Raw genomic sequence first — 27,797 nt, 5'->3', positions numbered from 1 at the left:
TTGCCAAACAGTGAAGCCACCTGGTATTCTAGCAATGCCAAATATATTTTCCCCTCCATTTTTTTTAGACTGAGACAGGTCCAGGATTTTTTGAGGATCCCGGGAATGTTTGCATGCAACCAGACAAATATCCCAAACCCTCTTAAGTTTACCCTGTAGTTCTCTTCTGTGCTCTTCCTCTCTCTCTCTCTCGGGTAACTCCAGCTCACTGTCTCTTTCCATTGTCCCACTCCCATCTCCCATCTGAGCTCTGTGCTGCTGGCTCTCAGGCACACGGTTTGCAGACCTTGCTCCACTGAGCTGCCTCTGAGGCTGCAGGTGAAGGCCTGACCCTGACCACTGCTTTCTTCATCACCTCTGCAGCCACCAGCACTGCTGGGGTGGGATGAGATTGCAAGCAGAGTCCAACAGGGTGAACCTGCCAGGGGTCCTCCAGGAGCTTCTCCCCACCTCTTGGGCTATTACTAGTGTTTAGCAAACAAGCAAAAAACCAACTCGAAGAACAGGGCGTTTGGGATGCAGCAGCCTGCGGCTTGCCATCTGATGCCTTGTTGATTGGAGGGACAATCTGAACTAAAGCTGTTGTCAGGGGTGTGACAGTGTGAGTTGGGACTGAGGATACAATAGTGCACACACAGCATACAGCTTGCTCTGAGTGGCAGGAGTTAAGATGAAGCTAACCAAAAATATTTTTTTCTCCGGTATGAACTGCATCTACGCTCTGCTCCTCATGCCAGAGCCGTATGCTGATAGGAGCTGCACCATGTGCATGGTGACAGACGAGCTGTTTAAATGTGTGCCTCTCACACATTTCAAAAGTCTGGTATAGGCAGTGCCTGTGTCAGTATTGATACATCTTTGAGACAAGCAGTGTTAACACACCATATTGACACAGGTCTGGGTCAGGGAATGAAGTATAATTCCTCACTTAGCCACTGCCAGTCCTCCTCTGCCTCTTTTCCTTCCTTCCTCTGCCTTTGTAGCTGATTTCCTGGACCCTGCTGGTCTGTAGACCCTGAATACCTTGAATGACACTGATGAGAACCCCTGGGTGCTGTGTCTCAGTGAGTGTAGGTGTTCATCTGAACACCCTGGTTGAATTCTGGCAGAGAGAATGGCTGCCACTATGTAGGCTCTTGGCAAGTGCAGTATCTAGTGGCTCTAGTCCTAGCATGCTGTGCTAGGAGCTGTACAAATTCAACACAAAAAAACAGCATCTGCCTGAAAAGAGCACTTGTAAGAGCCAAAAGAAGAGTGTAAACAGATGAGGAAATAAAAGAAATAATAAGTTTGGTATTCAACAGTGTAACAGATAGCTGTGTCTAATGCTGTGTGTACGATACACCTGTATCTACTCATTTCTTATGATTCCTTTCCTGTGCTGTGGTGTGACAGGGGTTGTGGCAGCACTGAACTTTCTTCTTGGAGCCTTCTGTCTTGTGCTGGGCATATGGTGCCTTTATTACTTTGCTCACCATCCTCTACCTGTTTCCAGCATGTTTTGAGTGTTAAACAGCAGTCATCCATTATGTGGCAGTTGTTGAAATTCACTATTGCTCTAACAATGACTGCCTCACCGCTAATAGTGTTTCCATCCTGCAAGCCATCATGCAGTATGGTCCCCTTCAAACACTGACTCTAGTTGAAGCTGGTTCCATGTTGCTGCTGGTTACAGGAGGTTGAACACAGTCCCATTACAGCGCACAGACCAGTTCAGCAACAGGGGATCTTTTCGGGAAAGGATGTCAGAATGGCCTCTCTTCAAAACTTCCTATCTTTTTGGAAAATGTTCATGTTTAAAATATTCCCTCATATATTTCCAGTAGGTAACACTTACAATATGTGTTTAAGCTTTGTGATAGGAAAATAACATAAAAACAATGTCTTAGTGGAAATACTGCCCTTAAAGTGCCTGCCCAGAGTTACTCCTGTTTGGCCTGTTTAAGCAAAAAGGCATAATGATTCAAATGTGCTTTACAGGGGCAGTTGCATGGAGTGACAAGGATGTTGCTTTTTGGGGCTTTCCATTGCTGAAGAGACAGTGTTTGTCTTCAGACTTCTTTTCTGTATTATGTTAGAACTAATTTTGCAATATTTACCATTTCTCAAAATAACGTGAATGTGTATCAAACCTGACAGGAGATCCAAGGATCAAACTTACTGCTGTGAGTAACTGCATTTCCCCGCAGCAGAAAATACTAAAAATTATTGAGGAAAAGAACAATCATTGTTTGGAATCTGGGAAGTTTGTATCTGCTATCTGTAATTCAAATAAGTATGTTAGAAAGCACATTGTGCAGTTGCCAGAAATTGTGCCTTTTCCTGTTATGCCAGTGCATGAGAGTACTGTGGGCTTTGGATGAAGTTCTCTGCAATTATTGAACATTTCGGTGCATTTAAATGGGTCTTTCTTTCAGCCTATTTGATTTGTGCAGGCTAGCTGTATTACTTGCAGAAGCCATATTTGCCTTCTGTGGAATATACCTCCCTGCAGAGGTGAATTGAACAGGGCAGACCAAAACCCCTGTTGCATCTTGTCTGTAGGATATGATGTTTCCTGAGGTATTAAAAAGGGGATAGCATGCTGGCTGAATATAGGCTGAGCCTTCTCCCTTCCAGATAAACAAATCTCCAAAAAATATGCAAACCATTTAATATCTAAGAAAATTAGCATCTTTCAGAGTTTTTTTTAACATTGTGTGCCAGTCCTCCTATTTCCTTGCATACAAATGGCACATACAATTTTATATGATTACTGTCAGACTATCCCACTACTCTCCCTCCCCTAAAATAAAAAGGTTAGGTTGTCTTGAGAGGGATAAGTTCCTGTTTATTAGAGGTGAGAAGAAAAAATACACAGTATTGAAAGTTATGACAAAGTTATTTTCATCAGCCTACTTTGTTTCACAAGTAGAAGGCTTTACAGTAATGATAAAGCTTTACAGTAATGATCTGTGTAGGTGTTTTCAAAATCTAAAAGCAGTCAGAAGGTAGGATGTATACAGATTTAGGAATGTCATTCCTCTCTTTTATATGATGCAATGACCTCTCTCCTAGTTTTCCCTGGTCAGTAAAGAAAAAAAAAACCCAACCCAGAGCCCAAGCCTATGGCCTTTAGTGCTTGGAACTAAAAAGTAGTTGGTTTTATTATAGATTTCTAAGGAAGTTTTGAAAAAAACAGCACAGGATAGCATTTAAATAACAAAGATCCTTCTTTAAATTCCCACCTTCTCTCCACTAACGGCCATTTAACAAATGGAGCATTTTTACAATTGGGGTGATTTGTAACTGTTCTCCAATTTCTCTTCCCTCCCTCCACTCCTGCTCATTGTTATTAGCTAACACCTCTGATAAAAAATGCAACGTACAGCCCCTATCTGCTCCTTTGGGAGGCCTGGTCTTCCTTTTCTGAAACAGTGTATTTAGTTTTTGTGTGTGGTTTTTTTTTTTTGTTGTTTTTTTTTGTTTTCAGTACATTTCTGGAATAATTTCTCAAATTTGTGGACCCTTCCTTTTCTTTCTGCCTTTTTTCTGTATGTAAACAGGCCCTGCTGCTACACCCCAGTTTATGCTCTGATCCTAGCCCAGCCAACTGTCACTTTTTAGCCTGCAGGGAACCTTCTGGTGCTAACATTCCTGCCTTGTTTTTATTAGAAGGGCATCTCTCACAACATATCCCTCACTGTTTGAAGGAGAAGTCATGCGTATTCAGTAGGAATGAATAATGGATATATTTAAAGGGTACCTTGCCCTTCTTGTTCCTTTGCACATCATAAATAACTGCTCCTTTAGTTTGGTTTTACATACTGCTCTATAGGCACAGTTTGAAAAAATCTGGTGATTCAGCTCTCAATTTAAAAAACACTGTGTTGTATGCAGCTGATAGTTTCTGTGTCTGAAAACTGGTCCCACACGAAACTCAGTACTGACATCCATGTGCAGGTCTAGAATTCTGAAGATTTAGGAGACTGGTCACAAACTTACTTTGAAGCAGCTCAGAAAAATACAGCATGATGGGAGATGTATAGACAACATGATGGGGAGTGTTAGAGCTCTGGATAGAGTTAATTTCACCTGGCTTTAGATGTCTTTTTAAGATACCTAAAGATATTTTAGGTATTTTTAAGATGTATTTTTACATTTTAAGGTATTTTAAAGTTTTTAAAATATAGGTATTTTTAAGATGTTTTAAATACCTTCTTCAGGATGAGCTGAGTTGTTCTCTGAAAATGCCTGTTTCTATCCACTCACTGTAAAAGCGGGTTGGTTGGTGAGGTTGTGTGTAGGTGTCTACATTAGAGACATCTGCTTTTTGTCTGATGAGCCCATTGTTCCTGGCCAGTTATCACCATCTGAGGAGTCCTCTGGGGTAATGGCTATATCAAAGGATAAACTGAAATTACTTGGAATTTTCCTATTAACTGTAACAAGCTTTAGCTGAGGCTCGCAAAGTAGATCCTGAAATCGAAGGCCAGTCTTGGAGGATGATTTAATTATCTGATCTCAGTTTAAGGATGTTAAAGTGACAGTTTGAACAGCAAATGTTTTTGATGGGGGGTGGAATGAGGAGAATGATGTATTTTTATTGCCCATTTTACTTAGATAACTGACAAATGGAATGGCCTAATTTCCCTGTTACCATCAACACTGCAAAACTTCCCCAAGGTTACCATGTTCTCACTGTAGTTCTTTCCCTTGAGCATGTGTCTAAGCTTTTTTGGTATGTATCCCTTGGGTCTGGTAGCTTCATGAGTCTAGGCCAACCTATGTCTCTTTTCCCGTGAGTTGTGGCAGGACTGGGGTACAATTCCCAATGTGCTTGAGAAAGTGTGAGCTCGAGCCAGGGCCTCTGGGGTGATGAGCCTGCATCCTCTTTGTGAATAAGGTAGATTACCTGTGTAAGCATTTTTTAGGTGTAGAGGCAAACAATTTGGAGGTATTGGAAATCATATACTCAGATGATTCAAGCATCAGAGTGGATGAAGAAAATACAGTAGAACCAGGTTGCAGTGGTGAATTTATTGGTCGCCTTTGGCATCTTCTGATCTCAGTTCATGTGGCTGTAATTTTGGAATTGTATGACTTTACTGTGTTTCTATCAGTTTCACTCTGTTGTTATCATGATATTTGAGATGTTGATAATGTAAATATTAGATTTGCATTTATAGGAGGCTGCCTACATAATGAATTCTATAAGAAATTATTCCCCCTAAGTGATTCAGCAAATGGACTACTCCAAAGATTAACATCTGCAGTGATTCAGTTCTCTTCACAAACACCTGTCTTTTGATGGTTTTGGAATATTAGTTGGGACAAAAGAGTATTTTCTGTGTTTTTGCCCTTTGTAGCTAAAATTTCTTAAGAATATCTGATATTCAGAGTTGAAAATAAATGAAAACTTAAAACATACAAGGCTGAACTGTCTGCTATGTATTTTCTAGTATCAAACTGCCTTTCTTAAATGTATCATTCTCCATTCACCTTCCTTTCCTTCCTGCTTGAAAATGAAGAACAAACTGGAGAATTTACAAACTCAAAACAATGGAGTTTACTATCATGTCTAGGTGGAGTTTAACTAAAACTAATCTGTGAGTGCCAAGCTGCAGGCATTAACCTGAAGTTGATTTTATGGACTTTCATATTTTTTTTCCTGTTTACTTCCAACGTTTAGAAAGGAAGTTTCTTGTAAAGCACTAGGGTACTTTCTTGGTGCCTTCAGTAACTTGGGGTTTTATCTTCATTACTGAGTGGCAGAAAGATAACTTGGAGAGCAGAAGAATTTTAAGGATTTCAGAATCTGCTTACAGTTAAATGGAAAAAATAAGTGGTCCTTCTCCCCTGTCCTTGGTTGTACAGAGACAGAGGAACTGACTGCATGAAACATCTATAACTAATTGTGGTGGTGTGCTTCCCCCTGCTCACTTTTCTGCTTAAGCAGTAACCACCAGTGGCAGTCATGGTGGCTGCATCCAGCTTAAGTTGGACTCTGGGGAGACAGATAACAACACAATAGCTCAAGGCTATAAATCTTGCTCAACAGCTGAGGGCTTGTTGAGCATGTGCCAACCAAAATATGGCTGGTATGCAAATATGGCTGTAAGTCAATCATCTTACTCCATAAGTAGTGGACAGGCCAGGGCCCATTGAGCTCTCCTATGGCAGTGGACTGCAAGCCAGGATCTCCCCTTGAGTATGGATGCCTCTCAATGTTATTCCTTGAGGTTGAGAGAATCCTTATTGCATCAGATACTTGATAAGTGAATTGGGAATACATGCTGAAACTTTGTAATCTTAGTGAAGTGATATAAAGGATTGATTGCGCATATATAATTCTTTAGACATAAGCTGGTGACTAAGTCTGGGTCCAGCCACACCTAGACTTCCCTCTGAGAAGGTGTTTAGAATGCAAGGGGGTCCTCTCTGAACCTCAGTACTCAATGGGAGGGTCTCCCTAACAGTTTTGTCTGACCCTGTCCTCTATGCAGTAAATAATCAAGTGTACCTTGCCATGGAATCTTGTTAAAACTACTGTTGCATTTACGATTGAACTTTGTTAACTCACTATTTTATATCAATAAATTATATTGTTGCTACTCTCTTACAAGTGAAGTGCATCCCTCTCTTTCCGTGACACTAATGTGGCAAAGGGGGCACAGGGTGTGTACAACGGGCATGGATTTTGCAACCAGGGTTGCACTGCAAGCTTCCACTAGCAGTGTCCAAGAAATAACCAATAAATAACAGAATAAACAGTTGTAAGGTGCTTCCATAAAAGCACCTAAAGGCAAATGATCCATTAACTCTGGAGTAAGAGATGGCATGTCCTGACCAAGGAAGTAGACAAGAGGAGCTGTAGAATAATGAGACAGAGGATAGTTACAAATGTGAGTGGTATGTAGGGTGCCAGCTACGTGACATCTGAGTGACAGACATGAGAGACCCGAAGTTTGATAAGTTGTTAGCAGAGGCCAGAGGATATAATTGCACTGTGTCTCGTTATTTTCTGTAATACTTGTGTGCCTGCATGTCTGCGTTGCTCAAATCTAGATTTTTCAGATCCTTTTCCCCTGCGCTTTATTCTGGGCTGCATTCTGGTTGCTCTCAGTTGTACTAATTTCAGCCTCTTTCTTCTGCTACTGCAGTGAATGTTCCCTGATTTTTTGGCAGTTGTTCATGAAAGTTTTACAGATTCCCTGCTCCGCCCCCCCCCCCCCCCCCCCCCCCATCGTCCATGTCATGTGCTGGCTTCTGCTGCCTGTTAATGTTTGTTTTGGTTACCTTTTGTACTATATGACTACAACTTGCATCCTTGGTCTGTATTGCAGTTTTCTGAGGTCAGTCATCTTTATATCCCTTTAGGGGTCAATCTTCTTTACATTCCATACTGTATTTTTTAGTTCAGTTTTTGGCTTGATTCTTTGTGTGAATTTGCTATACTCTTTGGACCAACATGGCCCTTGTGTTATTTGGAAGATTCATTAGGTAGGCTTTTTGAGGTTTTTATTTGGTGGGTTTTTGCAGGGAGGTGAATGTTTGGGGTTTCTTTTTTTCCCCCCAGAATTGCTCTTGTGGCTGCCTGTCATTTCTGTGGATGTGCATTTTTAGGTTGTATCTTTCTGGTACCCGGTGGGCAGATGCCTCTGCTAATATTACGAGCCAGCTAAAGGCTGCATGACCACAATTTGCATGGCACTGAGCCCAAGCTAACATATCCTGCCTCTCAGCAGGACTTACTAGCTCAGTCTTGATGCCCTAGTGAACCAGCAGTTACGCATTTTCTGTCCACCTTGGAGAGTAGGCAGAGCAAGCCTACATGTGCTTGTGATTTACTGTGTACTTTCTTCAGAGCACAGAACTCATGAGTTCGTAATTTTCTTGGTGGTTGCCTGACCATTCTCCTTTGCAATGGAGAGAACAGCAATACAGTGATTGTATGTTTAGTTTAGACCCTGGAGTTAAAACCATATTTCAGGGTTTAGCAAATATATACATGAGGCACTTGAATGTTGTGGTTTGTTTTTTTTTCCTTACCCCCTTTATGTCTGATAATTATCTTTCTTTTTGGAGGAGTTTGCTGTCACTAGTTTCATTATTGAGGGTATCATTAAAATTTATGGTAATTTATCAGGTTGCATTGAAATTATGTATGTCAATCTTTCATATTCTTCCTGGACATGAGATATGGTAAAGGCAGATGTATTTTTGTTGTGGCTGAGTAAGAAATCCTTCACCTCCTCAGACTTCTGTTCCTCAGAGCTAGACTAGTTCAAACACAGAATATAAGTGATAGGGAGTGCAGGAAGATCTGACAGTATTTCTCTGACATGAAGGTTGCAACTTCATCTCTTGTCAGCTGCAGTTCTGCACGGAATTTGTTTACTGCTTCTAAAATGTTGATGTAAAGTTTGTTTCACAAATGGAATGGATGATGACTGCTGGTGGAAGTGGGGGAAAACCAGCTTGATCTGCCGCTGGTTTGTTCTTTATGTAGCCGTCTCTGTGTGTGCAGACTTTGGAGAACATTAGTGCTATATTTTAATGGAAAAGGGTATGATTGACTTCCACGTTGCTCAATAGCAAAACAAGGTGCAAGGCACTTGAGCAGCATACTTAGTGGCATAAAAATAATTTCATGGGCAGAGGTACCTAAGTAGTTTCAGTGGAAATAACTTTTGATGGAGTGGAGCCCAGGTGACTTGTTTGGATGTAAGCCTGTTGGAACAGTCTCAGATAACCCACTCTTCAATCGTAATTTTACTTGGATTCCAGCTAGTTTTCACATGCTGTTGTGATACATCCAAACTGAGGACTCCATCTTTTTCTCATTCTGAAATTGTTGATCTCTCACTGCCTCCAATTTCCTGTCTCTGCACATCCCCGAGTCTGGAATGCTTTTGCCTGTGTTTTTGCTGTGAGCCACTCTCACCATCCTTAGTATAAAGAGACCACATTATAGAGACATTATCTTCAGAGTTACTATTTATACATTTTAATTTTCACCCATCCAACTTTTTAACTGTTCTGATGTGGATTCCAAGATTTTCGTTTGTTAGAAGTAGTTCCCTGGCAAAACTGCGGAGGTCCTCAGGGAATTACAGTGCAGAGATTTGCACATGGTTGGAGACTTGCTCAGGCGTACTTTACAGGATAGCAGACTCACCCAATGTTTTGTGTAGAAAGACAGTATATTTAGTGTTAGTGATGGCACTTGAACCTTTTTGCTATATATAGTTGCAAATGTTTTTCATAGTGATGGAGTGCTGGCCTTTTCAGAGTTAAAACATGTTTGAATGAGAAACTTTCTTCTCTTGGAAAGTTTCAACTATTATGATGAATGCTTCAGAGCCATGAATTGTGAAAATAACTTTTTTACTATATTAAAAGGAAAAATTTCTGAAATATGACTGTGTGCATTCTAAAGACTGTTTGGAAAAATTGCAAAATGCAGTCAAAGGGGATTTTTGCTTTGTTTTATTTTTATTTTTTATTTTCTTTTAACAGAGATTCCTTTAGCTGACTAAGAACAGTAAAACTAAGGGGATGCAATCTTTAACCTTGCAGTCCCTTGTTCCAGCAAAGCTCATTCGTCAGTGGCCTTTTAGGAGTCCATAGCTCCTTGACTTCCGTAAGGAATGCCCAACCTATAGCTTCCAGTTCATATAAAAATCCAGAGCACAGTTTAGTCTGCCCTGTGGGCCATTCCCAGTTCCTGCATTCCAGATGCGTGTTTAGATTTACCATGGAAAATAGTTCTAAGTGACAGTGAGAGGGCCATGTTTTATTGCCATTAGGAAGAGCAACGCTTGGGCAGATTGCATACCAACTGTTGTTGAGTCTTAGATGGGACTTAAATGTACCTCTAATATGAGCAGGGGATGAATGGGATTTCGAGCTATGGGCAGTGTTAGACTATGCCATGAAGACTGAAACCTAGCTTGGTCAGATAGGATGATGTTAGGGATCCCTCATAGGAGGAATTAGTCAACTGAAAGGAAGTCTTACTGAGTTTAGTCTGGAGTTGTTCTTTATGTTTGGCTTACCTCTAAACATTTTTTTTTTTAGTCATGTTCATAAAAACCTAATTTACAGAGTAAATTCTTTCTCTGTCTTGCCATTAAGTTTGTGAGAAGCAAGATAAAGCAAGGCAAAATCAACAGACGTAGGTGTTCTATGGAAGCAGCAGATCCAAACAAAAGCATCTTTGCCAAAATGTGCCTCTAGGACCTGTGCTGTGGAAGAGGGTTTATTGCCAGTCTGTGAAAACCAGTGTTTTAGCAGATGGTGACCTTTGGGAAGTAGTTGTGTGTGCTGGGCACAGAAGGAACAGATGGCCCAGGGCAAACCTCAAACACAACATACTGAAACAGATTCATAGATACTCAGGGTGTGGTAAAGACTGTAGGTCTATGAACATTCCTCTTGGGGCAAATGTGATGTGAGAGGTCCCATCCTCTCATTCTACCCTGCTTACTCCTTCCTTGCTGGACATAAGGCATGATCATGCCACAGTCTGTGGGGCTGTGCAGTGGATCAGAGTAAGGAAAGGGGATATTTTGGAAAGAGATTATTGGCGTAGCTACCAGTCTGTACAGGGAAGTGGAGAAGGGACTGTACAGGAAACCAGCTTTGACATTGCCTTAGCTTTTGGGGATTTAATATTTGCTTTGTAGTGGCTGAGTAGCTTTTTGAGGTAGAGGTGGAGTGAAGAGTGTTTCTGAGGTTGACATTATTCACAGTTCTCAAGTGATCATAAGAGCGTGAGGATCCACCATGTTGAATGCTTGCTCTGCTTTATTTTGTTTGGTGTTTTTGGACTCCTGTGTTGTTTGTACAACTGATATGTGCTTCTGCTATTGCAAATGAGTCTGGACTAAGGGCAGGTGCCAAAAACCCCAAGAGAATAATCAATCTTTTAGGCTTCATTTATATTTTCAGTGTATTTTTCCCAGGAAAAATTAATCTTGTTTTGCTAATAGGTGGCTTTGCTGCCAAGTACCAAGTATACCTGCAAAAAAAATGAGCAGCATTTTCTCCAGCATAAGATTTTATGTACAGACTAAGATGGATTCTGTCATTGACTGCTTCATGCTGACCTCATGAATGGGTTTACACAATCCTGTCTTTGCGCCTCTCAAAGATATCTTGCTAATGTCATGAATCTGAGAAGTTTGATTTGTTAAAGATCTGCTGGATCACTTAGTCCTTTCACTGTGGGTCTGTGCAGAATTACTTCTTATGAAGTATTTTCACTTAAAACTTTTTCATTTATGGTGATTTATTACTGTTTTATTTTTAATGTTTATGCCACACATTGTTTCTCAACGGATCAATTTTTCAGGGCAGTCACCACTGAGGGTGCTCTGCATTTGTGAGACCGCACTGAATTTTGGAGCCAAGAGGGAGGCATTATGAACAACTGGCTGGGATTTTGGTGATGAGTTGCTAAAAAGCATCTTTGTAGGAAATGACTGCATTTATGATTCAATCATTAGGGGTTATAGACATTTCCACTTCAAAACTAAATTTCAAGGTTCCAGTTTGTCACGAGTTGACCTTGGCTGGTTTCCAGGTGCCCACCAAGCTGCTCTCTCACTCCCCCTCCTCAGCAGGACAGAGGGAGAAAATACGATAAAAAAACCCTTGTGGGTCAAGTTTAATGGGAAAAAAGCAAAGGCAGCACATGGAAGCAAAGGGAAAAAAAGAAGATTTATTCTCTGCTTCCCATCAGCAGGAGATGTCCAGCCACTTCCTGGGAAGTAGGGCCTCAGTACGCATAGCGGTTGCTTCAAAAGACAAATATGTTAATAATGAATGGCCCCCTCCCTGTTAGCTTTTGTTGCTGAGTAGGGTGTTTTATGATACAGGATATCCCTTTGGTCAGTTTGGGTCAGCTGTCCTGGCTGTGTGACCTCCTAACCTCTCACCCATGCCCAGCCTACTGACCTTTGGGTGGGGTAGGGGAGACATCCTTGATGCTGTGCAAGCAGTGTTCAGCAGCAGCCAAAACACTGGTGAGTTATCAAGACTGTTCTAGCTACAAATACAAAGCACAGCACTATATGGGCTGCTATGAGGAAAGTTAACTCCATCCCAGCCAGACCCAGTATGCAGTTAAGTCATTCATTATAGTGATATTTACAGTTCCTATACAGAATATTATTTTCTACTATAAACTGGTTTAAAGCAATTAAATTGAATTTTAATGCCAGATTTTGTAGTAACTAAAATTTTTCTGGGTAAGAAAAACTTGAATTTTTAAATTATCTAAAATTGGAGGTCTGTCAGCCGTTGTTTTCTCCCATCTTCATTCATATGCATTCTTGATACTGAATAAGATTTTTTTTGGATCCAAGTTCTGAATGACTGATGGCATCATTATTACTTGACATTTTCTGGAAACTGAGGGCTTTTGTTCTTTTGAACTTACAGTAACTAGTGGTTTTAGTGGGCCACATTTCACTGAGCTGTAGTCTTCATGACACATTACATTTCTTTGTGATTTTTATAACTGAAAACTACTTTTTGAAGTTAGCAAAATCCAATAATGCATATATTAACTCATACTAACTATGCATATATTAACTCATATTAACTAATATTTGAAATAATTATTTTATGGTTTCAGAGTAGTTGTTCTGAAGGATTTAGTTAACCTTACTCCTGTGAAGTGATCTATTAATAGAGAGTAGGAACCCTTTTTATCTGACTGAAAGATTAAAATAATGCAAAGTTAAAACTATGTAGTTCCCTCCTTCTCTTCTTCTTCTGTTCCTTAGTAAGATGAATAAAGGTCATTTGAAGTTAATGGCTGGTACGTTTTGAACTAATAACAGGAAATGCTCATTCTAACAATAGGTAATCTCTTTTACAGGCAGGGCTGAGCCCATTTCTTATTATGTGTTCACTTGCTCATGATTCTGGTAAACTTTAAGCAGTAAGGCTGAACATTTCCATGTCAGCTGTCTGCCTCAGGCCAAATTTGGAATCTTTATGCAAAATACTCAGCTGTTTCCAAGGCTGAGACTAGGACAAACTTTTATTCCCTTATTTGAAATTCTTGATGCTTTTTTTTTGTTGTTGAACAGCTCTCTTAACATTCAATGCTGAGGAGTTGAAGCTTGCTGAGATGGAAGAAAGTCTTTTGTGTTAGCACGTGTCCTTAGCCATGGAAGTCTGTCCAAATTTGGTAAAGTTTTGTACAACTTCAAATAAAGAAAGTTCACATATAAGACTTCTTCGCTCCAGACAGTCCTGGAATATTATGCCCACCCAGTGTGTTCAAGGAAGCCTCTGGGAGTCAGTGGGAAGATGGAGAGCCATTTGGTAGAAGTAGAGGGAGATAATAGGCAATGGAAAAAGCATATTTGAAGTGCCGTGAATAAAGGGATTTAGCAAGAAGCCATCGAGAGATGGACCAGACTAGTTTAGAAGCTCAGAGGGAGACAAAGTGATACCTGATAATGGTGGTCAAATGGAAGGAAAGGTGCAGAGGGGTTGAATGTGGGGGAGATGAACAGAAAGGCATGGGCCACCAGCTCATGCTTTCTTCAAAAGCCTGAGAGGGAGCGCTGTTTCCTTAGTCTTGGGGTGAAGTAAAAATAATACACTTGTGTGAAGTCTACAGTCATTTGTGTATGAATTGCAGCTAGCTCTAAAGGTAGAACACAGGAAAAACGGTGGTTTGTCGCAGTGGTCATTTACTGCAGCATCTCAAGGATTTGTGTAACGGGCCTATGTGTGAACTATATACAGCGATAACTATATACGCTAAAACTGCATTTAAAGAAAAAGCAAATCTATGAATGTGCACATTGAGGATTAGGACGGGCAGGACAAACTGTATTCTGTAACCTTGTGGAGCTTTACTTTTGTGATCTAGGGCTATTTTTTCCTGTGTATCACCATCAAAACATTAAGTGCTTGCTGGTGAAATAAGACTAAGCCAACCTTAAACTAAAAGTTTGATGCATAAACTGGATGTTTTCTGGTTATCAGTTGTGTAAAGGAGAATACTGCTTTTTGTACTACTGCTCCCCCACGTGTTGCAAAATCTGGATGTGTGTAGTGAATAAAGCAGGGGACATAGGAAGTAAAAGGAAGTTGTTATGGATAAGGTAGCTGAATCCATCTGTCCCATGGGTCCCAACTCTGTTGTTGGTACAGAGTTTTGTCTGTTGCTCAACAGTGACTTAAGATTTTGCAGATTTCATCTTGTTTCTTTATGTTGAAACTGAGATCCCCAAGACTGATTTGCAGAAGTACTGGGTATTTGTACAAGTAACTTAAGTGCATAATTTGAACGTATTCAAGTGTTGGGGATATGAGGGTGAACACCCCGAAACCCCTGTATGTTTTTGGAGATTAAGGTTTTTTCACCTCAGTTTGCAGGTTGCCCTAGAAACACGGATAACGCCATTCCTATTTCCAGGGTGCATTATGAAGATTAATGACTGTGATGAGAACTATAAAAAGGCCCTGAGTAAACCAATATCTCTGCTTTGATGGTAGGATTTGAATAGTCTGGTCCAAAACCAGATACAACCATGTATGAAACCATCTCTGCTGTGTATAGAATAAAGCAGGGGGCTTTGTCAAAGGGTAATATTGAGTACCTGACAATGTCCTAATAGGTGTGTGCAAGAGGGACAAATTAAGCTTGTACAGGCAGCTATTTCCTAATTTATGAATGTTTGACTTTGCAATCTTCTAAATACTCTTCTCATGCAGCATTTTTTAGCATGTAATTTATGTTTCAACTAGGCAAAAGACTGGTAGAGTCATCATGAAGAGAGGCTGAAATGTGAAGCTGTGTTTTAGAAGACCTCCAGATTTAGTTATAGCTATTTTTTGTGTGAAAATAAGTGCTTACTTGATGCTGTGTTGGCATCTGTAGTTCTGTGGTTAGTGCTCTGAGAAAGAAGTGACCACGGAGAGCAATCCTTCCACAGTTGCAGTACTCGTGGAGGTGAGCCCATGGCACCGTTGGAGGAGGCAGTTGCTTGGGCGCTGGGGAATTTTGTCCAGTTGCTGCCTATCTCTGTTCGTGGATGAAGGCAGGCTTCTCCTTTCAGGGCTGAAAACCTTTCACAAGTGCTTTATTTACAGTAAAAAAGAATTGCTACATTGCTAGGGGCACCTTGTGGAAACTGAAAACAACCCTGTTCTGTATTTTCTATTCTGTAGGTAAAATACAAAAGAGACTTTGAAGAAAGCAAAGGAAGAGGGTTCAGTATTGTGACCGATACGCCCGAGTTACAAAGACTGAAAAGGACTCAGGAACAAATCAGTAATGTATGTGACTGCCACCTAAAGTGATTGTAGATGGAGAAATAGTGTGTCTAAGAAAAGGCGTGCTTGTTGGTGTTTCTGATGAAGTCTGTGAGAGTGAAGAATCTGATTTTGTTGACCGATTTGTGTATGTCAGATTTTGAAGTGTGTGTAACTTTATACCATGGACTTGTACAGCACATTGGCAATGTGTGTTCACCTCTCCAGCTTTCAGCAAGTATGCTCAAAGTATTTTCTATACTAAAATGATTTGACATTTTTGCTTTTTTAATAGATTTTCCAACAAGTAAGAATACTTCTGTAATTTTTTTACTTACATGTTAACTATATATAAACTATAAAGTTCTGGGTTTTTTTTAGCAGGGGCTGTCAAAATTAGCATGGAGATGGAGTTTTCTAGATGCAGATAAAATTTTGATACTTTAAAGAAAATACATGCAAGACAATGTTCAGCAATATGAGAAAGGAATGGCAAATAGCAAAACTTAACCATGTGTTTCATTAACTTAGAATGCAGAATGTTTTCAGGAGTAGGATTTTTAAAAATGGGACTTTCCTGACGTGTTTTCACTAGGGAAGTTATTTATTTATATTGTATTCCCTTGTAGTATGTTTAACTCACTGCATGGTGGAATATTTGGGGGTATGTAGTGCAAGCTATTGTATGTGTGAAATAGGTAAGAACTAGAGGGAGCTAGAAATGATACAGAATCAATACCATTAGCTTTTCCTGGCTTCCTTCTTGATTGTCCTTCTGCTGCAAGAATTTGTCTCCATAGATTATTTTGTGAAATATTTTTTTGAATCATTTCTTGTAGTAGTAAAATAACAGCATGGCATCAGAGGCACCCAGTGTAAGTACAATGAGAAGAAAACAATGGAGTTTGTTTATTTGAAAGAAAAACGTTTTTTCACGTTGGGATGTTATCGGAAAGAAAAAAGTCACTGGAAAATACTAGTTTATCACAGCAATGGAGATGTACCATTCTTGCTGAAGCATTCAGTAGTTAAGATTTTGATGTTCAGAACTGGTTTTTGAGGTGTAAAATTTGAGCTCATTTCCTGGAGCCTTGGCCAGTGGGGAGGACAGTTAATTTGAGCCATGCAAATGCTCCTATGCATAGATAATATGAGGACAAAAGCTCATATGTTATGTTAATGCTGGGGCTAACTGAAATTTCTGGTTTGTGAGAGAGAAGGGTGTATTCTTCAGAGTGGCAAAAAGCATGGCCATTAAAACTTCCATTTGGCATCTGGGAAACTTCAGCAATTCCCTGGTTTTAATCAGCTGTATTTTTTATTCAGACCAGGAACTTAAATTAGGTCCTCTCATGACCTACATAGCTTCCTTGAGCAAGAGTGATTCTTTTGTGTGTGGTAGTTCTGGAATGCATCAAGGAGATGAAACAAGCCATCCTCTGATGAATACTTAATCCCTTGCATGGGTCTGCTCTGGTAGGAGAGGTTGGGAGGAGTACCCTATAGCAGGGCTACAGTACTCAGTTTTGGCTATTGGCATGCCAAGAAATTTAATTGGATCTCCCAAGCCCAGTACTCTCAGCGTCAGAATACAGAGGTCACTTGCATACGATTTCTGTCTCTCTTGTTCAAAGCATATGGTATTTACTGTGGTGGGAAAGGGGGAAAATAAAACCAAATAGTTTTGTGAAATGGGAAAGAGTTTTCTTCCCATGTCTATTTATGAGTGGGACAAGGAAATTTTTCTTCTAGCAGAATACCTTGTTGCACAATTTATGATACTGTTTGGCTCCTGACCCAAAGGTATCTACCTGCCTTTTGAGACCCAGAAATATCTTTTCAAATGTGAAAAACGTTTTTCTGTTTTTTTTCAGTTTTTTTTCTTGATGGTTGGATGTACTGTCCCTGTCTCTTCATTCCTAACCACCCAATCTTAACAATATAGATTTGTTCCATCCAGTCTTAACAATACAGAGTTGTTTTCTTTTCTTGATGTATGTAGCTGACAGAGATTCCAAGTCATGGACTCTATTAGAAATAATAAATCTTAAAGGGTAAAATGGAATTTTAAAAAGTGCACGATAAAAGAAGTTGCATCTCATTTCCACTTACACTAAAATAATAATTTGATTTATAACATTATGTTCTAGAAAGATAATTCCGCATAGGCCACAACTTGAATCTAATTAGAAAACACCTGTATTATAGAAATGCATTCCACATAGGGTAGTTTCTGTATTTATCAGATAAACAGTATACGTCATGGACTAAGGATCTAATTAAGGTTTCAAGACACTGAAAGGTAAGCACTTTAATAATTCTAAAATAATTTTACTTTTCATATATAGCACAATGGAAGAATACTAATATATATATTTAATTTTCAGTTTTGTTTTGATTTCACCTTGAAGTATTAGAAACTTCTCAAAGAGCCTATTTGAAACAAAATTGTAACAACTGCATTGAAGGGGTAAGTGAGCACAGTTAAGTGATGAAGATAAATAACAAAACAAAACTAATGACAGTAGATGTTATTTAGCAGAAATATTTGCAAAATATTGTCTTTCTGTCCTGATATTAAGTTTTGCAGCATACATGAATATTAGCACAGTGCTCTGACTTTTTAAAGAATCTCCTATGCTATCAATATAAACCTTGTGAGGAAAAAAGATAGTGGGGGAGTGGGAGGAGGGTGTGTTGACAGAGGGATTTAGATTTTGGTTGCTATTTTGCCACCAGCAATCCGGCCTCTGAAGACTTAGACCAAACTCCTGGAATTTATTTTGTGGCTTAATGGATGTATCAGGACCAGAATGGAGTTTCTTAGAAAGGAATGAAATTTACCCCAGTGTCTCATGTTTGTTAGCATTAAAAGCCTAATTCTGCAGATGTACAACATGCTCGTTAGAAAGAATCACAAAGTCTTTCTGGGACATTTAGGTTCAGCTGCCCCAACCTATGACTGTTATAGCTTCTTAGCACTGAGTTAGCTTGAAAGGTGTAAACCACACATACTAGCATGCTAGTCTAGATTGATGTAGGGAAGGCTGCGTAAACTAAGCAGCTTTTTTTACTGATTAGTTTGCAGGATTTTTAGCACCCTTTGCATGGCTGAGCAGGCATTTTAAAATTTAAAAAAAATTTACGAATTATTATGTGTGAAACTGATTATAAGTATTATAAAAGTTTATTAATATTTGTTCAATTATTCCAAATATAAAATTTCCATCACTTCTACTGCATATGTCACTGTTTCTTGACATTGAATATGTAGTTAATACCCACAAAATTTATACTGTTCACACAAATGTGTTAACTCTGTTAAAAGACCTTGGAGTGTTTTTTGTCCATCTTGAACTTTGACAGGATTTTCAATATGAATGCAAATATTCTCAAAGTGAAAAAAATACCACGTATTTTTATAAATGATTGTGCCAATAAGCTAACTGTAAACTGATTTCACAAGGAAAAAGTTAAGGTGGCAAAAGGAACAGAATAATTAAAGAAGATGGCAAAAGTCTGTTTATTGATCTATCATGACACGCGACTAAATGAAGAAGTGGGAACACAATCTAATAACATTTTCTTTGGGGAAACGGAACACTTTCAGCAGTTTGCAGCAATGAGCTGCAACTTACTGGCACTACACTTTTATGTCTAGATATATGGTTTGAAGCATGTTTTATCCTATGTGCAATAAGTTGCTCTTTCTTAAATCTGTTCCTGGTAAATGTCTGCAAAGTATAAAGCAAAACAGGTGTCCGTACAAATTGATGGAGTGAGAAGCTTTCATTAAGATAAATGCCAGTGCTTGGATAGTGGAGGTTGCTGGCCTGGTTGTATGACTGGAAGAGGGTGCATGGGAGCTTTCACAGTGGTTGCCCTCATTACACTGAGAGCCTGTGTAAGCATTTCTCACTTCCATGTTCATGCTGTTGCAAACTTAAGTCGTGTGGGAGCTAGAAGCAGTGCACATCTGTGCCCTTCTTCCCCTTGAGAGCTAGCAAAATGGAGTCATGCAGTTCATTTATATGTATGTGAGTCATTTTCCAGGAGGTTTGGATTGTGTATGAAATGAAAACTATACTTCAAGGTAAAAAAAGAAAATAAGAAAACAGATTGAATCTGGTTTACAAAGCACATTTCCAGGGTATTGTATTTGGGTGAAGACCTTAAGTTAGGAAGGACAGTAGAGTTAGTAAACAGAAGGTCACTGGATCACCCCTGGGGGATGGGGGTGTCTCCCCCTTATACCAGGAGTTGAACTCATCACTGAAGTTGGTGAAGCCTGTATAGGATGCAGAGAAAGAGCATGACAATCTTGCAACATTCTCAAAAGCAGTATATGTGGATTTGAATGAGAAAGGCTATGTATTCATTGTCTTTCATGGAATATGGTGCACGTTTCTTTTTAAGCGTCAAGGGTCCCATTCTACCTCCAGTTAAATTTATACAGTTTCAGGGGAAGCAGCAGAGGACAGGATTTCCCCCATAATTTGAAACAACTGAACACCTGTTTTCTGGAGGAAGACACTAATGATAAGGAGTTGGGTACTACCTCAGATGTGACATATAAATATGTGTTCATGTAGTAACTAAAGGAGGAAACAAATGACATTGCTACTGTACTTGTGCACATCTGCACATATGAAATTAGAAACTGTCCCTAACAGACATTGAGCCATGGCTCTGTATTTGGAAACTGTTGGCACAGTTGTCCAACCTGTTTACTTGCTCAAACATAAAATGGTCTCTTAAATTGCCAAAACAGATTGTAGAGAAAATTGGCAGGAGAAGATGTTAACAACAAGGCCTGGAGCTCCATTTGTAGGATTCACAGCGTAAAGCCTGCAGATACTCATCTCTAAGGGCTTTTTTCCCTCCATTGAATTCAAGTGAAGAAGAGTAGCATGAAAGGAAGCAAGAAAAATTGACAGCAACATCAGTGTCTACATTTCACAAAACCAACCATGGCACATCAACGAAGAGACTAGGTAAGCATGTTAAATCACATACAAAAAGAGTTTATATTGTTCTAGGCAGCTCTGGGATTTTTACTGCTTCTGAAGTGATTCTCACTTTATGTGGCTGTCTTTATATTCCTAAGCATGATTTTTTTGTTGTTGTTGTTTCGTTTGGAAAATAAGCATTTAATCATATATGACAACTGTGTCTACTAACACAGAGTAGCACTTGCTGACCATTGTATGAAGTGCTGCATGCCCACAGCAGGCATGGAAGTCTTGGTGCGCCACAGTACCGACTCCCCTCTGCTCCGTTTGTTCCTCTGACAGTCTAACACGAACATAAAAAAACATTCATTATTTGGTATGCTGTAGGCTTAATTTAACAGAATTGCATTTCAAATATGCTGCATGTAACTCATGTGATTAAGCATCTGCCAGTTGTGTTCAACAGCATTTTTTTCTGGCTGGAACTAGGAGGTTGAATATGTCATTCCTATTGCTAATACAAGTGTATCTGTGCAAGAAGGTGGAGTTCCTATTGTGCTCCTGTGCAGTGTATGTACATCCATAGAGTCATGTCCAACCTTGTCCATTTTCTGGATTTATCTTCTAATATTGCTTTGTATAGGTACATACAAGTGGAAAGTTTGAGAAGGCCGAGGTCCTCTGGCTTTCTGATAATTCTGTGTTGAAGTTTTCTGACTTACCATTTTGAGTAAGCAGAAATAATTCTGCCTTTAAATGTGGAGTCCTAATAAGTGCTTTAGAAATTACTTAGAAAAAGAGTCACATTAATTTTCAGTGTATTTTTGCAGATTTTTATATAAGTTTCATATACTGTACAGCTTTCAGAAATTTGTAAAATGACTGAACACATGCTTAAGAAATGCTGAGTCTAAGGAAATGTAAGTAATATTTTAGCTAGAACTTGTGCTAAGTGAGCAACTGGAAACCTTTGAGAATGCATTTCAAACCTTGGTGTGTATTCTGCTTAAAAAAGAAGAATCTTTAATGACCATTGTCAAAGTATTATGCAAAGTTAGAAAAAGACAGTGTTAAATTAGCCCCTATGTATATGAATTCTTTATCTACACTTTCAGTAAAAAGTCTTAAATTATTTAAAGACATGCTGCTTTGTCCATTTCTTCCTACTTCGATCTCTGTGTAGAACAATGGTCACCAACCATTCAGCTTTGTAATTTTTTCTTTTATTTACTATTTATTTACTGTATGGTATGATATTCCACACACCATATAATGTTGTAAAAACAACCTGTAACTTCTTTGTGGAGTTTTTCTCAAAGCTTCTTTCTTGCTTCTTTAACTGTATTAAATGAAATTGTTTTCAGAGTTGTCTAAGAAATGGGGAGGTATTAGAATCCCCTTTTATGTGATCCTTATTTACATGAAGAACTTGAGCACAGAGATTAAAGTATTCATGCTAATCCTGTAAGTGACACCTAGAGGAAACCATTATCTTCTATGTCAGCCTTCCATTAGAGGTAGAGGGAGGCATAACCTTTGCTGTGGAATTTTGCAGCTGTTTGTTGGGGAGGAAGAGATCACTGAGAATCCAGAGCAGTGTGTTTGTGATGCATCGGGGTGGTGCTGACTTCTTTTTCTGTCCCCATAGCTTTTTTGGATTCTCTTTGTTGGTCTCCCTTTCTTAATCCTTGTGCTATACGTGACAATAGCTCCCAAGATGTGGGAAGAATCAGTATTTTTAGTCCCCAAAATACCAAGTTGGAGGATACTTTTGGAATGTCAGATACTCATTACAATTATTATGTATGAATCTGTCAGTACAGGTGGAATTGAATAATTTAGTTGACTTTAACTACTGGAAAATTTCTGCTTAGCAGGTGGACTTTCAATTTGCAGCAATGTACTGCAGTCATATTTCATGGGGGTAGTAAACCAGATATCCCTAACATGGTGATGTTCTTCACCTGATGAAGATCAGCTTCCTCATCCAGAGCGGGAAAAGCATTAGAGTCTATCAGTGACATTGTTATGAGACTACTTCTTTTGTAACACAGGTGGAAGGATGCATAACTCTTCACTGGAAAGACCAGAAACATTTTACCATTGAGAAGCTGGAAAACAAACCCCTGCCCAAGAGAGGCAACTGCATTTGGAAAAACTGTTAGCATTAAAAGTAGAGATTTATAATGAGTGTTAGTGAGTTGTTTGAGCTATTATATCCCATGCTGCCCATAATAGCATTAGATGTGTAAATTCAGATAGGCATTTGATAAGTCCAGTGAAACACTAACCCCAAATCTATACTGAAGTTCTGGTAAGCTACTAATGCATGAGAGAAAAACTACATCAGCAAATGGTCTAAAATGGATGGGCTTGTCTGTCAGACACAAATCTATTTGGACTTGAATAGCATATGACCTTAGGACAGTTTCTGCTTGGGGAAGGCTGCCTTTTAACAACCCCACAGTGAGGATGGATAGGTGGCCTCAAAAGAACCCTCACAAATGTGAAGCTGAAACTGTCCTCGGAGATGTAGGGGGAAATATTTTAGGTTAAGTGAATCTCTGGTAGTCAAAGCAAGCAGATATGATGCCTACATAGCTGCCTCTTAAATGATCTTATTCCAGCTGCCTTTATTCTGTAGGTTTGGTTAGAAAAAACTCTTTTCTCTCTTTTTTTAGCAAATATAATGATATATTATTGTGGTTTATCATGTTTTTTCTGGGATTTCAGCAGTCTTTTTTGTAAGTTTATAGAAGAAATTGCTGTAACTATTTATTTTCTTCTGTATCACTGCTTTCATATGAAATTAGTTGATTACAAAAGTTATAGAGCCTTTATGATGTTAAAATACATGTCAAAGTTTCAAAAAGTTTTCAGTGAAGTTCCACAGGGAATAGTATAGTCTTTCTGATTCTAATTTAAATAAATAAATTTGACAGGATGACTGTAACCTTGCTCACTATATTGACAAAATAAAATGAGTTGTGTGGTGGAAGTAAAACAAGCCATCCAGAAAAATCCCCGAAGGCATGGATTTACTGCATTGTGTAAGTGGGTCAACTCATGCATGAGAAATGAATGCTAATTGTAAACTGGTTGCAAAACTGTAGACTTTAAGTAGAATCAAATTAAGTGATAACCTAAATATTTCGATAGAGATGTCCTATCATGCTTCTCTTTAGAAAACAGCAACAAAGCTGAGCATTACAGAGAGGTAATTAAATCATGTATATGTGATACATTAGAACAGTGTCATTGAACTCCAAACTGAAAGGCATTGTATTCATTTATGTCACTGGCACTGGTAAATTTTAAGTTGAACCTGTATTTGGTTAAACCTGTGTTTGGGCTGATGGGCTGCTTTACATGAGATACACTTTAATTCAGTAAAGAATGCTCTATTTCTCAATGATCAAAACATTCAATCCAGTCTACAAAAATTCCTCATGGGCTTTTTATGCTTAAAAAAAAAAAAAAAAAAATCTAGTTAGGAGGTATGAAAGAAAAAGATAGAAATTTCTGTCTTGTTTCAGCTTCTATTTGTGATATAACGTTCATATTGCAAGGCAAGGCATATGTGAAAGGCATCAGTAATTTAAGAAGCTACTACATAATCTTCAAATATATAACATAACATTTCATGGACTTAATTTTTAATCCCTGGTAATTACCATGTCTTGTCAACAGATGCATGTGTTACAGGAGTAAACTCCTGGGTCAATATGTACTTATTTAAAACTCTGAACATCCTAATTGGAGGCTGAAACAGCTATGTATGTATGTATGTGAGCAATAAATTCACAGTTATGCTATTTTCACAGTTTGCTGCAGTATTGACTGTATTGCACATGCCTCTTTGTACTGTAGTTTATGGAATGAAAAATTCCAAGCTGTAGAGAAGACAACTATAAAGTGTTTTGTGGAAATTGGTGTAAGCACCTGTCATCTGACTAAAGGACCTGAGTCTCTCTTTAAACACTAGTGACTTCAAGACTTAATCAGCTTGAAAGGTTTCTGATATTTAAATATATGGCTTTTTCTGTTGTGGTACTGAACAATTAAATCAAGACAAAAAACTCAACAACTTCTTTTTCCTGTGTCAGTTGAATGTATTTAAGCAATATCAAAATCACTCATTATTTTTAATGAGTACGTATATTTGAAGCTAGTGTTTTTTACATATAGTAAAAAGAGAATGAAACTAAAAGCTCTTCATAGTAGCTCAACTTGGGAACTAATTAAAATTAAGCTTTTAGAAGGAGAAAAAAATTAATTAGCCAAAAAAGTTGAGAACCATGCGTTAGCACCTCCAGAGATCTTTGAGTAGTTAAATGCTTGCAAGGAAAAGGTGATTTCTAATTTCCTTGTTTTCCTATATTGTCCATTACCTGCTTATCATTTCAGGTTTTAATTCTGTCTTATCTGATGCTTTTGTACTATGCATCAGTTGCTAGGACAGCATCTTAGGCAGTAAACCTCCTGCTGAAGAACAAGATGCTCTGCTTCTTCTAAAGCTAGTACCATCTTTAATCTTGATCCCTGGAGATTTAAATGCTTCACCCCTATGACGCTCACAGACTTCACTGACCTTGACAGCAGGGGTATCTGGTCCTCTGTGACACTCAGTTATTTTTTTTGCATGTTAACACATATGCCTGTGATTTCCTTAGCCTGTCAGTAGATACATTAGTTGTGACAAAGCCAGCACTGTAGTAAGTGTAATGATTAAACTTTTTAACCATCCTAACACAAGAGGGGAAGTAGCAAAAGTTTGCATGTGGTGTTTCTGCTTGTGTCTACAATGATCTTGGAGGATAAGAGTTTACTTTTCCAAAAAGCAGATTAGAGTGACGCAAGTATTGCTTTCTAACCCTTCCTGCTCTTGGTATTATTCAAATAATTATTTAATTACAGAAATGTGTGTATACTTTTTGAAAGGTTCTTCCTCTGGCTCACACCAACATAGTCCCACTGTTAGCAACCACAATATTTTAATGGAAGACGGAAGTATTTTTATTCAGATGTGCCTTGCATTAATTTCTTTTCTGTCTTTTCTTAGTTGGTAATTAGTGATTCTGTTCAGCCCCCCATAAAGACGAGGTATAAAGGGGCAGATATTGAATATTTCACTAAGCAAGCCAGAGACAGCAAATAGAGGGAATCTGAACCTCAGTCCTTGTAGTGACTTAATACTGGACTTGGGGAAAGTCTAGTCTGAGGAAAATGTGATTTGAGAGGTGGTGGTTTTGAACTTCAAGGCTGGTTGTTTTCAGCTTTTCTGAGCTTCACTCCTGCTGCGCCCCTGCTTTATATTGGCTTCCCCCTTTCTACACTAGGGAATGATGGTGTAAAGTGAACCCCTACCCAATTTGGCTAGTCCAGCCCTTTTCCAGCCTTAAGAGGAGAAATACACTCCAGAGTGTGTGACATATGTTGCTGAGGTTAAATGATTTTTATAGGGTTTGGCATGACAGGATAGCTGTTCCCAGTTTCCAGAATAGTGAGTGTGTAAGCAGCTGAGGAGGATAGTGTGGCTGGTGTGGCTTTTGGCACAGCAGAGGTGGTCTTTGGGGGAAAAGGGGAGGATTGGCTTACGGGAAAGCTGTGGCAAGACCCAGAGTCTGCATCAGGGCAAGGTCTGGGTGTATTCAGACTGTGCCTCAGTGTACTAATGCTGAACAGGAATCCTGCTCCCTCCTCTTCTCAGCTAGTGGGACAAAGTGACTTTGTCACCTTTCATCTTGAATGATATTGGTTACCATTTTGTTGCAGAGCTGGAGCCACTCAGTAGTGCTGCTCCTTCAGGCACCACTGATGGGAAATGAAGGATTCAGAGGATCTGGGAAGGTGCCTCCATCTCATCTCTCACGTTTTCTTGCATCCTCAGCAAGGAGACCTGCTCTGGTGTGGGCTGGGCTGCCCTTGGCTGCAGTGTTGTGAGCACAAAGGAAGTGGCCAAAGGTTTTATTTGCCTGTGCCAGGAGAGCTGTAGATATGACCAGGGCAAGGGCAGCAGGCATGGAATGAGGTCACTTGTTTGGCATTGCCTTTTGTTTGGCATTCCTTTCTGTGCAGTGCATGTTTCTGTCTCAGATAATAGCTGGCATGCTGTCTTGAATTGAGAAGTTCAGTTAGCAGTCAGGTTCCTTTTCAACAGAAATGAACTGAATGAAAAGCTCAAAAAAGCTTAGTGGTGATAGAAAATTAAATAGCATTATCAATGAAGGTGATGGCAAAAAGTTATAGAAGGCTCTGACAGTATTGAGGGACTGGAGATTAAATGATCAGCCTATATTGGAAATGGGTAGAAAAGATACTGAGAAGATAGAAATGAGGATTGAGCTTTCCGTATGGAAAAAAAGATTCAAGTGGAATAAGTCTATAAAGTCACAGGTAGCACAGAGCTGGAAAAGTGAATGTGATTATGTGCTGTTTCTTATAAGGCAGGAACTAGAACCAGGAAATGTAGCTGTCAGTCATCATACTTAAAAGAAAAACAATATGTGGAATATAATCAAACTGTAAAACTCATTAATACAGGAGACAGTGAAGTCTAGAAGTATAAAATATATTGAAAGAAGGATTAGATAAGCTTGTGCAAGTTAAATCCATCAGGAAATATTAACTGTTGTGACCCAAATCCAGTGACAGGGTCAGGACGGCTCTGGTATGTTGATAGCAGGAAACTGGAAGGATCTTATCAAAGGGAAGGCTGTGTTTCATAGGTACCCACCCTCCCTAAGCATGCATTATTGAGCAGTGACAGAGCCATGATGGTGTCATCAGCGAGACCAATGTGTCCGTCAGTGAGTTTAGTACCTTGTGCCATTTCTAGCCACAGCTGTGGCTTAACCCGACCAAGCAGTGACCAACCCATTGCTTCCTTGGTTATACATAGCTAGGTTGAATTTACAGAATTAGAGTTAAAAAGGATTATTAATTATGCACCTGACCATGGACCCTCTCTGATATCAACAGGCTTCATTCATGACATCTGATTGTCTTCCCAGCCTTTCTGAGCCTTGAATGGCAGATTTTTGAAGAGGTGACTGAGTTACAGAGGTAACTGGGATATGACAGATACTCCTTACATATATGCAAATGTTCTTGCATGGCCATGGCAATTGACAGGTATTAGTCAAGAGTGAGATGGTTTTGGACCCGCTAACATTTTAGTGGTTTTCAAGTGAATCTCCTGATCATCCTACCACACTTTCCTTGGCATTCAAGGACTGTCTTGGTGCATACAAAGTGGATTAATTCCAGATGAAACTAACCTGAATGATGCACTCCAACCACCAAAGTGTATCCAATGTATCCAGCTAGTCCCCCCTGCTGTAGAATATGGACTTTGTGTCCTCAGAACCGTTTCATTCTAGACATCTGCTCCTATTTTGCTGCAGTACTTGCTAATGGAAATGTTGCTTATGTTATCCTGCTTAGGAACCAGTTGTCGCTTCGAAGTTGGATTCCCGTGTGTCTGGAGAGTGATACTAACTGCAACTACAGGCTTTAAAATTCAGAAAGTGGAAGGGTGGAAATAGTGGGTGCTGAAAATCAGGTTGTTGCATGACC

The 27,797-nt window shown here is 39.2% G+C and overlaps 1 protein-coding gene across 5 annotated transcripts in view; it reads left to right on the top strand.

Annotated features, from left to right (window-relative positions):
- NEBL (nebulette) overlaps positions 1 to 27,797 on the top strand; it is a 270,414-nt gene that overhangs the window by 108,417 nt on the left and 134,200 nt on the right. For 2 of the 5 annotated variants that reach the window (XM_074865827.1, XM_074865817.1), the window contains exon 4: positions 15,184 to 15,291. In XM_074865827.1, coding sequence (XP_074721928.1) covers positions 15,184 to 15,291 — 108 coding nt within the window. Of the gene's footprint in view, positions 1 to 15,183; positions 15,292 to 20,109; positions 20,262 to 27,797 lie in introns of those variants that run through there. The other 3 variants (XM_074865774.1, XM_074865765.1, XM_074865755.1) reach the window with 2 other exon arrangements.

Source organism: Strix uralensis, chromosome 1 (genome assembly GCF_047716275.1).
Source record: "Strix uralensis isolate ZFMK-TIS-50842 chromosome 1, bStrUra1, whole genome shotgun sequence".
NCBI lineage: Eukaryota > Metazoa > Chordata > Aves > Strigiformes > Strigidae > Strix > Strix uralensis.
This window is presented reverse-complemented; position numbering and strand designations above follow the sequence as displayed.